At 37.4% G+C, this 13,779-nt stretch overlaps 1 protein-coding gene across 1 annotated transcript in view; it reads right to left on the reverse strand.

Annotated features, from left to right (window-relative positions):
- The window catches only part of ABCA13 (ATP binding cassette subfamily A member 13), a 482,687-nt gene that overhangs the window by 320,356 nt on the left and 148,552 nt on the right, over positions 1-13,779 (reverse strand). The window contains 4 exon segments of the mRNA XM_078151686.1: positions 670-856; positions 2,959-3,096; positions 10,346-10,480; positions 13,651-13,720. Coding sequence (XP_078007812.1) covers positions 670-856; positions 2,959-3,096; positions 10,346-10,480; positions 13,651-13,720 — 530 coding nt within the window.

Consider the following 13,779-nt stretch of genomic DNA (forward strand, 5'->3'; position numbering starts at 1 on the left):
AGGGATATTGTATAGACACAGTATAACTCCTAGCCTTTGAAGTATCAGAGATTATTTTAATCCTTGTCACACACTTCTATAGCCAAATCTTGCTTTTATATCCAAATTTTTATGTCATTTGTTCATAGACTAAGACAATCTTCATAAGAGCCAGAGTTACCAAAAAAATCTCAGTAGTATAAATGTGATGCTATTTCTTCTCTGAGCTTCATCTTCTTATCTGGGTTCAAGGAAAATTGAACTTAGTGGGGGGAAAAAAATTACATGAGCCATTGAAGTTTGTAAGAACTAAATAAAACATGGTCAATTTCTTACAAGTTCGATTTGCAGGAAATGAGAATGGATTTGTTTTTCATGGCAAAGAGAAAGATGTTTATTACTTCTCAGGGTTCACAAACCACTCCATCCTCTCTGCAACCTACCCACCTCCCTCCAAAGCCTCAAGAAAGCTCTATTCTCATAAGGGCCTAAAAACTAAATTGGATAGTTAAGGAAGAAGACAGATTAAAATTGGCCATTTAGTGGAGCACTGTTAGTTGGACTGATACCATATATTTTGGAATTTTTGCAGTAGAAAGCCAAAATTAGATAACAACTCTCTTGGTTTATAAATCAACTTTTAAAAGAATCAAATTACTTAACAGTATACCATTTTTTAAGCAGACATACATAATTGTGGTCTTTCCAGCACCATTGGGTCCCAGCAGAGCAGTGATTTGACCTTTATAAAATGTGAGCGTAAGCTCTTTAACTGCAGCCTTTTTATCACCTTCATATTCCTTGGTAACTGATACCAGTGTCACTCCTGCATGGACTCTGTCTTCAATTGTTTTCTGCCTATTTGTTGGCAAAGATCCTGTGTGGATGAACAAAATAATGGCATGACACTGCAAGGGCTTGGAAAAATAACAGACATTTATTTAAAATATGCTGGTATCTTCATAATGATATCTACATTGTTCAGGTCTTGAATTGGTTTGGGGGCATTATTTAAAGAAATACACAAAAGTAGATGCACATTCACCATATTCAGCAGATTACAGTGAATAGAGGGTTGGGCTTGGAGCTATGGTTCAAATCCCATCTATGCTGCTTACTATTTGTGTGAACTTGGATAAACTCTTTAACTTCTCTTGGTCTCTTTTCTCCTACTCTATAAAATAAGGAGGCTTGAGTAATTGATCTCTGCAGTCCCTTTAAGCTCCAATTCTATGATTCTAGAAGACTTGGCTTAAAATATTTCCTGTGAAACTTACTAGTTACATGGTCCAAGCTAGATGTTTAACCTTTCTGTGACTCTGTAAACTCCTTAGGACTTAGCTGCTAAATAATCAAAAGTTCACAACCTGCATTGTTGGAATGAATTCCCCAAGGTAAGTAATGACATGTTATTTGCATACTAAAACTACGATTTAATAATGGCTAACCCAAAAGAGATTGCTTAATAATAAAAGTTAAAATTTAATGTGCATTCATAAAATAGAATATTTGACTTAAGTTTTTAAAATGTGGGTTCCCTCAAGACATAAATTCTTTGTATGTACACACTGTCAGTATGACATAGACAGTTGGCATGGTGTAGTAGACACTTGTCTTTGCTTGTCAGTAAGACTTGGGTTCAATTTCTGTGTCTGATACACACTAGCTGTGACCTTGGGTGAGTCATCAAACCACTCAGTGCTCAAGGCCAACGGTTCAATTATGCTGCCCTGCAACAGTGCAGTACTTAGTGCAACCCAAAACTGATTAAAATGTAATTGGGAAATATTGAACAAAATAAATTCAAATATGAAAAAATAGAGAATGGTAATATATGGCTTTCTAAGTCAATAAACAGCCACAGGGATCCATACATACACTTCAGTGGACCCCATTTTTATTGTTCCTATTTGCGACTGACACCACTGCTCCAGGCCAGCTCTTCTTAAACTCTGAGTTGCAACCTCATAAACAATGAACAAAAATTAATTAAAAACCAAACACACAATGAATCTGAGGTGTTTCTGTCGGCTCTTGCCTGTGTTACATCCCACAGCTTTACTGCAGCTTTGGTTCTGAACACAGAGCATGAGTACTTTGCACGTGCCCTTAGGCCGCGCAATGCCAAGGAACACTACTAAGAAGTAAAATGGGGTTGCAAGTGTAAAAAGTTTAAGAAGCCCTGCTCTAGGCAACCCTTTAAGACTCTGCATTGCCCAAGATAGGTGCCAACAGCCCACATAGAGGGAGTTTTCTCAAGAGGGAATTCCCTATACCGATGAAATCTCTGTTCTAGCTCCTCTCCTCTAACTCTAATCATGATCCTGTATAATTGATCACCCTATTTATCCACATATTTAAAATCTATCTAAACCCTAAGCCCCGTGGAAAGAATGCTGAATTGGATGTCAAAAGAATTCTGTTCTAGTTTTGATTCTTATCACCAATTCACTAAGTGACAGTGGGCAAGTCACTCCCTATCCCTGGGGTTCAGTTTTCTCATCAGTAAAATGAAATGATCAGACTGTCATCTTTAAGATCCCTTCTAGTAACAAAATTACACACACACACACACACTCCTATTTTTTGTGATTCTGTCACTGTGATCTTTCTAGGGAATGTTGAATTTTTGGTTACACACATATGAATTATGGGGATAAAGCCCAACATAAGGCTATATACTTGACTTTACATTTGAGATTTTCACATTTTCTTGAGCAAATCCTTTTGGTCCACAATGAATTTTAAAAGAAGACTGCATGTAATTAAGGAATAGAGGAGCCATGAACTTCAAGTATGGTTGCTGCCATGCAGCCACAGAAATACAAAAAGTCACCTGCATGGCAGTCCACAGGAAGGCAAAAGGTTCTTTCTACACGTACTCATAAAGAGTCACTCTAGGTAGGACTTACTGGAAATCACCACTCTCCAAAAAAGCAGATTGAAAAAGTTATCAAAATCTGTCATCTTTTTACAGACCTTTGTTCATGAAGTTCTCATTGACAAACAACAGACTGGAGTTGATATGTTGTTGCTTCATCATCTTGAAGCCACACAAGCTCTGCCAGTATGACATAGTAAAGGGAAAATACCATGGTTTCTTTAAACCAAAATGTCCTAAAAGAAAAGATTACAATTAAAACAAATGAAGCTATTATCTCATATTTATGAGAAGACTCTAAAGAAAACCCAAATATCTGCTTTTGTATCTAGAAAGAAATACAAGTTTAAAATAATATTGATAGTCCCCGCTTTACACATGGCCTATATATAACTATCATGAATGGTGTATTCTCAATGTAGAGACATGCCCCTATTCCCTATGGCAGCAGCTGCCCTTGTCCCCTAACTCAGATGACCTGGGAATATGATAAATCTTTCATTTAAATGTAGAAAAGGACCTTCTTTTCTCTATAGGGAGAAAGTTCACAGATAAATAATTGCAGTTTATATCCTCCTGCCTCTGCATCCCTTCTTTATAAAACCGTGGTACAATCTTCCTACTACTAACATCAGCCCAACCTACGCAACTCCTCCACAGTTCCACCCTCAACTGCAACCAATGCTGTTGATAAAGCATTCATGGTTAAGAGAGGGTAGTGGAAGATCACATATTTCTCGAGTCCAAAGCTAGCAGTTTGGCTACTTTTTCTCGTAGAAACAATGCTCTAAATTCCAGTTAGGACAATTAGGATATGAGGCTTTTGAAAGTAAGGATTATTTCATTCTTTGTATCTGAATCCCCAGAGCTTAGCAGTGCCCCTGGACTATAGTACTGATTAAATACATGTTGATTGATTGAATGGAAATAATAAAATTAATTCAGTTCTATACTTGGAAACTGAAAAGGGAGCTAATAGGAAAAGCACTAAAGGAGGTGAGGAAACCTAAATTTTAGTCTACTAGCTTATGACAATGCGTACCTATGAGGGTTTGGGGGGAGGATCACTTTGTAGAACTTCAATTTCTTCCTCTTTTAAATGATGATAGTAACACTTCTGCTGCCTACCTGATAGGATTCGCCATAATAACAATAAAAACTAGATTTTATATAACACTTTAAGGTTTGCAAAACACTTTACAAATAGTCATTAATTTTGTCCTCCCAACAGTCCTGGGGAGGTAAGTGTTATCATCATCCACATTTTAGAGACATGGAAACTGAAGCAAGAGAAAATTAAATTACTTGCCCAGTAAGGGTCTAAGGCAGGGGTGGGCAACCTTCAGCCTCAAAGCCACATATGGCCCTCCAAGTTCTCAAGTGCAGCCCTCTGACTGAATCCAAACTTCACAGAACAAATAAGTTTGGATTCTGTCAAAAGGCTGCACTTGAGGACCTAAAGGGCCACCTGTGGCCTCGACAGCATAGGTTCCCCATGCCTGGTTTAAGGTGAGATTTGAATTCACATCTTCCTGTCTCTAGGCCCAGCTCTCTAGCTACTCTGACATCTAACTGCCTCTAGTCATGCATAAAACATTTTGTAAACTGTGAACTGTCCCAGAAACATGAATTGGCATGACTATTTCATGATCCTTTCTAGCCCTAGCATTCTGTAACTCAAGCATTTACTTTAAAGGAGCAGTGAGGAGCAGTTTGATATATTGGAGAGAGAGCGCTGAACTTGGACTGAACGGACAGATCTGCTTTGAAATGCTAGACCAATCTCTACAAATTCTATGCCTTTAGCAAAGTCATTTGAAGCTCCTAATTCTCAGATTCCTAATCTGAAAAATGAAAATAATATTTGCACAGAGTTGCTCTGAGGTGTTCTGTACGTTTTAATGCTGTATAACAATGGTTTCTTTTCAATCTTAGGACTATTTTATACTCTTAAAAATTATTGAGAACCCCTCAAAGAGCTTTTATGTGGGTGATATTTATTAATATTTACCATATTAGAAATTAAAACATCTTAGCAGTATTACAAAAATAGTTTTGACCTGGTGGACCCCATGAAAGGGTCTTAGAGATTCCCAAGGGTCCTCAGGACACACTTTGAAAACTGTTGCTCTCTAGAAATGAGTTATTATTATCTGTGATTTCATCTATGTGGGTTTCTCCTACATTGATTCAGGGCACAATCTCCTCCTCTGCCCCCTACCCCTGCAAGCATTCTCATCTTTGAGATTCTTGTTCATGTAATCAAAGGATTAAATAGATTTTTGTCGTATGTCCCAGGAACTTAGCCCCAATCTATCACGTTGGTTCAGTGACAGTTCACATGTTCTGTATTCCAAACAACCAGCCTAAAATGGGTTTTTGGAACAGACCCTCTTTCTAAGATGGGGACAGACTCTAGCAGAATTTTGCAGTCTACCATGAGATTATGTCTCTTTACTATATTTTCTCTACTACAGAAAGTTTGGTTAAGGGTTATAATTTTTTGTCATGATCTTCAGTTTTAAAACTGAAAATCTTAATAATTTAATATTTCAAACAAACACAAGAAGACTCACTGCACTTCTATTTTGTTAGCTTTTGATTTAGTATACATAATGCATGCACAAATTTGTCCCAAACTCTAAAAAGTTCTAATATATCTATTCTGCTATGTCATAAGGATCATTAGGAATGAAGAAATGGCTATTAAATACCAAATAAAAAGAAGAACCAATTCATAACAGTATTAGTCCCATATTAACAATACTCATCCTATATAGGTCTCTAAGTTCATTTTAGTCCATTAAATAGTTTTCTTACCTATGTTGTGCATATAAATGAAATAAAATATGATCATTCATGGTTCTTTTTATTTTCCTAAGCAATTCCATAAGATGAATTCACATTCTTGGAAAATTAAAAGTCTGAATTCCATAAGTCATTAAATCAGGAAAGGCCCATATTACAAGATTTAAGTACTGGCCAGAGATCTTTAAAAAAAAAAAAATCATGGCTGCCTAATTATCAGTTTCAAGGAGATGATGAAAATGTCAAGAAGCAAAGAAATAAAAGTTCTCCTCAATTTTAGAAGGTGAAGGAAGAGCATCGGTATTGTAATAGTTATTAAATTATTTTTAGGTTCATGCTAAAGTACCCTATGTTTTGGTCCTGCCTTTGCCACTAAGTGGCCATATGACCTTAATTAAGTCACTGAAACATCCTATACTTCTCTTTCTTTAGCTGTCATGACCTGCCTCTTGGCATACATAATCTTCATTGATCTCATAGTCCGGATGCTTTAAAGCCCAGCTTTTTAAACTTTCTCTAATTTCTCTTATACTATCGTAACGTCCACAAATCAAAATGACCCAATCATCTGTTGGATGTTTCTTTGTTGACACACTGTTGGCTGAGTTTACATGTATGCCACTCCATGGAACATTTTTTGTTTCTACGCTTGGACCTTTGCCTTTCCAAGTAGTCTATCTGGAGGCAAACAACTTTCAGTTATAGCCAACAAGTCCAGTGGCTTTTTCATGTCGTCAGGCTTTACTATTATGCTGACAAGTAATATTGGTTTGTTCCAAAAGTATTTCTGTAAGTTATTAGTCATGGTGGTAGTATTAAGAATATAAATTATTTGAGGCAAGGATTGTTTTATTTTAGTTTGCATTTTTCCTTTTACCCAGCACAAAATGTTGAATGTAACAAGTAATAATGGCTTATGAATTAAACTAAATGCATTATTGTTATTCTATGAATAATAATTATTATCCGTTTTATATACTGTTTTATGATTTACATATTGCTTTACTCACAAACCTGGGAGGAGTATAGTACAAAAATCATTCTTTCAGTTGTATAAATGAGGAAACTGAGGCTAGTAAGTACCAAGGCAAATAAATTAAAAAGCAAAAACAAAAAAATAAACCTTTTTATTCTTAACACTCCAAAACTGGTAGTATTCATAAAGAACCACATACAGCCATGACAGACCCAATTCTTCCAATATTTGTTAAACTACAATCCTTTCATGACCCTTGCCTACATTCAAGCTAACTATGCAGAGATCCATTTGGCAATTACAATCCCAGCAAGGTGTTTCCATCCTTTTGAATAAAGAGGCTGAATTAGATGATACCTAGGGTCCCTTTCACTTCAGACATTCTCTATGATTTTGTTTTAGTTCATATTTATACAGAGTCCTCAGATAAATCACATGGGTCAAAAATATCTGTCTTTGCTGGGTTTTTACACTCATCTCTGTACCTCCGTCCACCCACTCACCCATACACCTGCATCCGCCCATATTTTTACATCCATCTGTGGCACTAGAACCACATTCAGGGACATATTCACATTTTTCTGGGAGGATTGCTATAAAGTTTTTTTGAGATGAAATTATTGTCTCCATAAGCATATCCTGAGTTCCCTCCTTTCCTTTCTCCTACCTTCTCTCTTAATACTTTATGTAACTCAATTATTACCCCAGTCTCAGCCCCTCTGCTGTACACTCTCTACTCTCAAAGACTGCTCAGCTATTTTATGAATCCACAGTTTCACTAAGTTCTTCAAACCCCTGTCTAGCAAAGTCAACAGCTCAGAGACACCATCTCTATTCCCTTCACCCCAAAGGGCATCAGTACTTTCCTAGCCTGCAAATAAATCAAGTTCCCAGGTATAGGATCAGCGTGTTAAAGAAACTCTACTTCTAACACATCTGCATTTTAATTACAATCAATTCCCCCAGATTCAGGCAGGATGAATAAAGTTAGCACTCTTTCTGAAAAAAAAAAACAGTCAGCATCAGGGCCAAAGGAGGCTACTAACTCAGTCAGCATTGAGGTAGGGAGAAGCAATCATGCCAGCCCAGCTGCTACTACATTGTGCAGCCATTAAGGCAGCAGGCGGCAGGAAGTAGCCTGGCATATTTAAGGAGGAAGAAGGTTCTGGTCCTGGAGCCATTAGATATATCTAGGCTGGGCAATTTTAGTCATTGGGCACTTGGGATTCTTCATCAAGAGTAGGCCCCAGGTGAGCCTACAGGACTTGAGAAGGAGGTCACCACATTGGCTTGAGTAACTGAAAAAAAAAAAAGGCCCTAGGATGGGCATATCCCTAAGTCTCTACCATGATGTACTAATTGGCCAGGAGGCAGATGGTTGGAATCATATCTTTCTCTATTTCCTTTCCCTGATTGTTGGGTGTCCTGTTGTACACTATGCATGAGAAGGTGTCATATTTTCCTGAAACACTTGAGTCTATGATGAACACATCTTTTAGAGATGGTCTTGACTGCATTTCTGAAATACAGCTTATCCTAATAAACAATACACATATATTTGAGAATCTAGACATAACACTTTAAAAAGCTTCCCACGAAAGCCATCCTTCCCCTGCTGCCTGGAGGACAGATAACCTGGATAGGACCTTTCTTTTTATCACTGAGCCTTCAAGTGCGCCAGCAACCACTACTCTGAGATATTATAAAAAGGATTACTTTTCAGTCATCATGACCTCTTAGGCCCTTCTAACTCAGATGCTAGGGATCTGCTACGTCGGATGTATGCATTTTTCAGGAACCTCTAATCCTTCTCAGATAACATCTAATGCCATGAACCGAAACAATCCAAGGAGAAAGGCTAACCAGTAGATGAACAGGAGCGTCCAGTGTATTTTGCTCCTTTGTGTAAGGGAAAACCCATGACTCACGGTACTTATAAGTGCCAAGCTTCCACCTAGGACAGAAAGACAGAGCAAGAAAGAAAGGCACAGGAATCAGATGCCTGACCCTCCTGGTTGAATTCTGAAAGACGCAAAGGGAAAAACAAAAAGTAGCAATCTTCACTAACTTTTAAGAGAATAGCCAAGAAAAGAAAGAAGTCGTTTAATGAGGCATAGCATAAAAGGACATAAATTCAAATTCCACCTCTTCTCCTTAACTACCTATACAAGCTCAGTCAAGTCTCTTCACTTCTCCAGGTCATAGGTTCCTCATATGTAAAATGAAAGGGTGGACTGGATGATATCTAACATAAGTCTGTTTCTGGAGCTGTGACCTATGAAGGTCGTGGGAAGAGACCTCCTACTCGAAATTACTAACATGTGTTATATAGGCTTTTAGATATGTAGAATAGCCAACGCAAAGGAGAGAAGATATCCAACACCAGCCATGTATAAAGACAATGGCAAGTATTTAGTGCACTACTCACCGTGCTTTTCATGTTATAATTCAATTCTCTCAGCCTCATGAAAGTAATCAAAGTCTCTCTGTCTCTGTCTGTCTCTCTCTCTCTCTGTCTCTCTCTCTCTCTCTGTCTCTCTCTCTCTCTCTCTGTCTCTCTGTCTCTCTCTCTCTCTCTCTCTCTCTCTCTCTCTCTCTCTCTCTCTCTGTCTCTCTCTCTCTCTGTCTCTCTGTCTCTCTGTCTCTCTCTCTCTCTCTCTCTCTCTCTCTCTCTCTCTCTCTCTCTCTCTCTCTCTCTTTCCCTCTTTCTCTCCCCATACCCCCTTTGACAGAGTTGGGGAGTATCCAAGAAGGTTGAATACCTTTAATTCTGTTAGTAGGAAAGTTGTAAACAACAGGGCCAAGAGAGCCAGCTGTCTTACACAATATATCAACTGTTTATTCCAGCTGTTCTACCCTGTACCACCACTGATGCCATATAGAAGGGTGACATCCCTGGGATATTTTAGGGTGAAAAATGAGCATTATCATGTGCCTGTGGACTTAATGAGGCTGGTTGACTTTTGTGTTCTTAGGCACTTGAGATTATTCATAAGATGAGACTAAGTAAAACCATAGGACCATAGCAGAACCTGGCCTAGGGTTGGCCAGGTGCTACTGAAATTTCCTTGACATAGGTATACATGGCATCCCAAAAGTCTTAGTGAAGTTTTGGGACACTCTATATATCTCTGTGACTTCCTCAATGAGCAAACCTGCAGGTAAATAGTCAAAGGAGATTGTATTTATATATCCCTTCCATGGTTATATGGTATGCCATTATAGTCTTTTTTTCAGCGGGCATAAAGAACAGCCTCTCATAAAAATTGAGTTTTGAAACAACACTGACCACATAGTGTTCTGATACCCCTTCATCACTCCAAAGGCATGTTTCATTTAACAAATACAAATATATCATGATTAGGTAGAATATAATTATATGAACCAAAAACCAAATGCTAACATAAAGGACAGTACATCACTGAAAAGAAATGCTGGTTTGTTCCTAAAAACATGTCTCGTTACTATGTATATAGTTCCCCAAACTGTTTTAGCTGACATATTTTTATTAATGGTTCTATATAAATTCAGTCATAGTTAGTTTTTAAATCATCCTTAGAATATTTGACTGTTTCCCTCATTTTTAAAATTTGCTTTCTGTAATCTTTCCTTTAAATTAATAAAAGAGAATTCAGTTTTTTATTTCACTGTCATAGATAGAAAGGTTAATTTTCTTTTGTTTTAAGTCTCAGAATTCTTACCAGGAATCAAATTACTGAAGTACCATCCACATATAAAATATGCCATTGAGTCAAAGAGAATCATCCAGCACACCCAACCAAATGTCATGCCTCCTTCTTGTTCCAGAGATTGGTACACATTATTCCACTGAATCCCTAGCAATAAATAAAAAAGTCAGAGCCACATCTGCACATCTCCTTTCACTATATGTCTTGGGGTGATAAGCACATCAATACTGGTGCTCCCAGCAGAGTTAAACAAAAGGAATGTTAATAAAGAGCTCTTCAAATGAAAGTTAGATCAACATTAAACCATTTGAAGAATATCCAACAAAGGATAAACAAAATGGTTTTTTAAAATGTACAGGATCTGTGTGGGAAACAGAAAGAAGTTCAACTTGGCTAGAGTGAACATTAGGTAGAGGAAAGCGAGACTGGTACTAGATTGTGGAGGGCCTTGAATCATAGAAAAGGGAGTCTGAACTTTCCCCCAGGCAATACAGAGCCACTGAACTTGTCTGAGCATGAAATAACCAGATATAAGCATAAGGTAAACTAGTTTGGAAGGGGTATGAAGGAAAAGATGTGAAGATAGGGAGAAGAGAAGAAGGAAGAATGGTTAAGAGACTATGGCAAAAGTCCAGGCAGATGTTAATAAGAGCTTCAATTTGTGTGCCAATAGTAGGAATAGAGAAGAGGGAAAAGATTCAAGAGATACTGTGAAGGTGAAGGAGGACTGAAAGATGATACTAAGGTTTCCATCATTGGATACTGGGGTAAATTATGGCCCCACTGGTAAATTTAGTGAAGTCAGAAAGAAGAGCAAATTTTAGGGGGCTGGAAAACTAGATTTGTATGGGATATGCTGGTTTTGAGGTTCTGTGTTAGTGAGACATTCAGATGGAGCTGTCCTGTAGTCAAGTAAAGGAGCAGAACAGAAACTCAGAAGTGAGGAAGGGGCTAACAAAAGTAATCTGGAGACAACTTGATGGTTTCAAAACATGAGGTGTTAATATGATGCCCGAGGGAGGGCATCAAAGTGAATAGCACAGAGGGTGGAACCTTGGGAATAACCCCCTCATGGAGTCAGGAAGAAGATAAGGAGCCAGTAAAGGAGATAAAGGACTCAGAAAGAAAGAAGAACCAGATCATCACATCTCTGAAATGATGGGGAAAAGACTATCCAGGGCAGAGGGGACAGTGTCATATTCCGCAGACAGATCAAGGAGGATATGACGTGGAAAGAGGGACTTTTGATTTGGCTATCACTGATTAACTGAGGGAGGGTGTGAAAAGTTTAGAAGGTATTGAGGAAATCATGAATCACGAAGAAGTGAAGGTATAGAGTACAGACAACATTTTCCAGAAGTTTGACAATAAAGAGAATGACAGCATTGTTATGATCTATCAGTAGATGGGCGATAAGAGTAAAAGGAAGGCTTTTTTCAATGGTGGATTACCTGATTATTCCTGGAGGCAGATTGGAAGGTGCTATTGAAGATCTCAAAATCAAAGAGAGAAAAAGAAAAGGAGAAGAGAAGGAGAAAGAGAAAAATATTGCTGGAGCAAAGTCCTACAGGTGGTAGAAGGGAACAGGATGGAGGCCTCAAGTAGAGCAATTAAAATAGGGCTACCACTTCTTCTGTGAATCAGGGGGGAAAAAAAGAACATGTGAGTCATGATACTGAGAATTTTGAGAAACATAAGGAATGGTTTAGGAGTTAATTTCTGGCAATCTCAGATTCTTCAAAAAAGTTATCTGCCGTAATTGTAGGGTATAGGTATAGTAGGGAGATGAAGAGAAAGGTAATATTTGCCACAATGAAGGTGGATAATGAAAGGGAGAGGACACAGAGTAGGCACTTAATAAATTCTTGTTCCCAGTACTCCTTCCTCCCTTGACCTCTAGGTCACAGAAAGAATCAAGAAGACTAGAAACTAGTTATCAAATTTTTTATCATTTTGTGGAATATTTTAAAATATTTATTATTTTTAAAACATTGTTCAGAAATTAATCAAATATCATATCAATAATTGAGATATATAAATGCTCATGAATATAAGCACATTCGTAAAAATACATGATGAATGTCTCTATTTGTTTTAATATTTCAAAAATCTGTGATTTAATCAATGTAAGTGTGCCTAACATCAATGCAATTCACAACCCCTCTGTTCCTTAGAACATAAATTTCTGTGGCCAAAATAATATATCATGTAATGCTAGCCTTTCAGTCATGAGCCTTTCCAGTGTGTGTGTGTGTGTGTGTGTGTGTGTGTGTGTGTGTGAGAGAGAGAGAGAGAGAGAGAGAGAGAGAGAGAGAGAGAGAGAGAGGAGAGGGAAAATAAATGAATAGATTAGATAAAGAGATGGAGGATAGATAGATAGATAGACAGATAGATAGATAGATACTCCACAGATAGGGTAAAATTTAAGTCACTTGTCTTTTTTGGTATTCATACTACTTAATTCAGGGCAACCTTAAAGAATAAAGTGTGACACATAAACCTATATAAACTTTAAGTTTCAAGTTTTACTTTAGAGACTTAAACACCTTGGGTGTGGAAAGAAAGAATAATTAGGTGATTGCTTTAGCTCCAATTTGCTATTTCTGCATCTTCCTCCCCGAAAGAGTTGGTGTATTGGATCAACCCTCCCCCCCATACACACATGCACATTACATTTGTCTTACCATAATTCACTGTCAGCCAAGCTCAGCCCCAAGCAATATATGGTCCCAGACCAGAGAAAGTAGGAGAAAAACAAAGAAAAGAGAAATGAAGAGAGAAACAGGTGGGTAAAGGAGAAAAGGAAATGCTAGCTCATTCTTCATGCTCTCCTTCCCAACCAGATCAAGAACAAATGGTAACTTGCAGCATTATTAATATAACCCTCTATTTGCTTTGATACAGAAAAAGCACATTCTTCCCATAGATCTTCTAAAGTCCCTAAGGAGTCTCTGTTGGCAACCATAGTTAAAATCTCAAAGCAAAAAGAAAAATTAAGGTGAGAAGAAACAGAGAAGATGTTCACAAAATGAAAGAGCAAAGGAGAGGGAAATATGTGATTAAAGATAGTATAAAGCAAAATATGAGGGAGGGTAGAGGTAACTTATATTTCTACTTTAACTAAAGGTAAAAGAAATAGGAAATAATCGACTACAGTAGGAAAAAAAAAGTCATCATTTTAAACCCATCCATTATTAAATGAAGTCTTTCTTTTTACTAAATCCTATAGAATATATTAAAACTCACAAATTTCCAAAAATTGTTATTTTTAAGCTTTAATTATTAAAATATCATTCAGGAAAAATCCATGCTCTTACCTGCCTCTTGTCCTTCTAAGAATGTAATGAAAAATACACCTTGCCCAAAGGCAGTTGTAGATAGAAAACACTGTACCAATTGATAAGAGAAAAGATGAGAAGAGAGACATTAGGGTTTTTCATTGAATA

This window comes from Phascolarctos cinereus, unplaced genomic scaffold (assembly GCF_003287225.1).
Source record: "Phascolarctos cinereus isolate Bilbo 61053 unplaced genomic scaffold, phaCin_HiC Scaffold_4;HRSCAF=312, whole genome shotgun sequence".
Lineage (NCBI taxonomy): Eukaryota > Metazoa > Chordata > Mammalia > Diprotodontia > Phascolarctidae > Phascolarctos > Phascolarctos cinereus.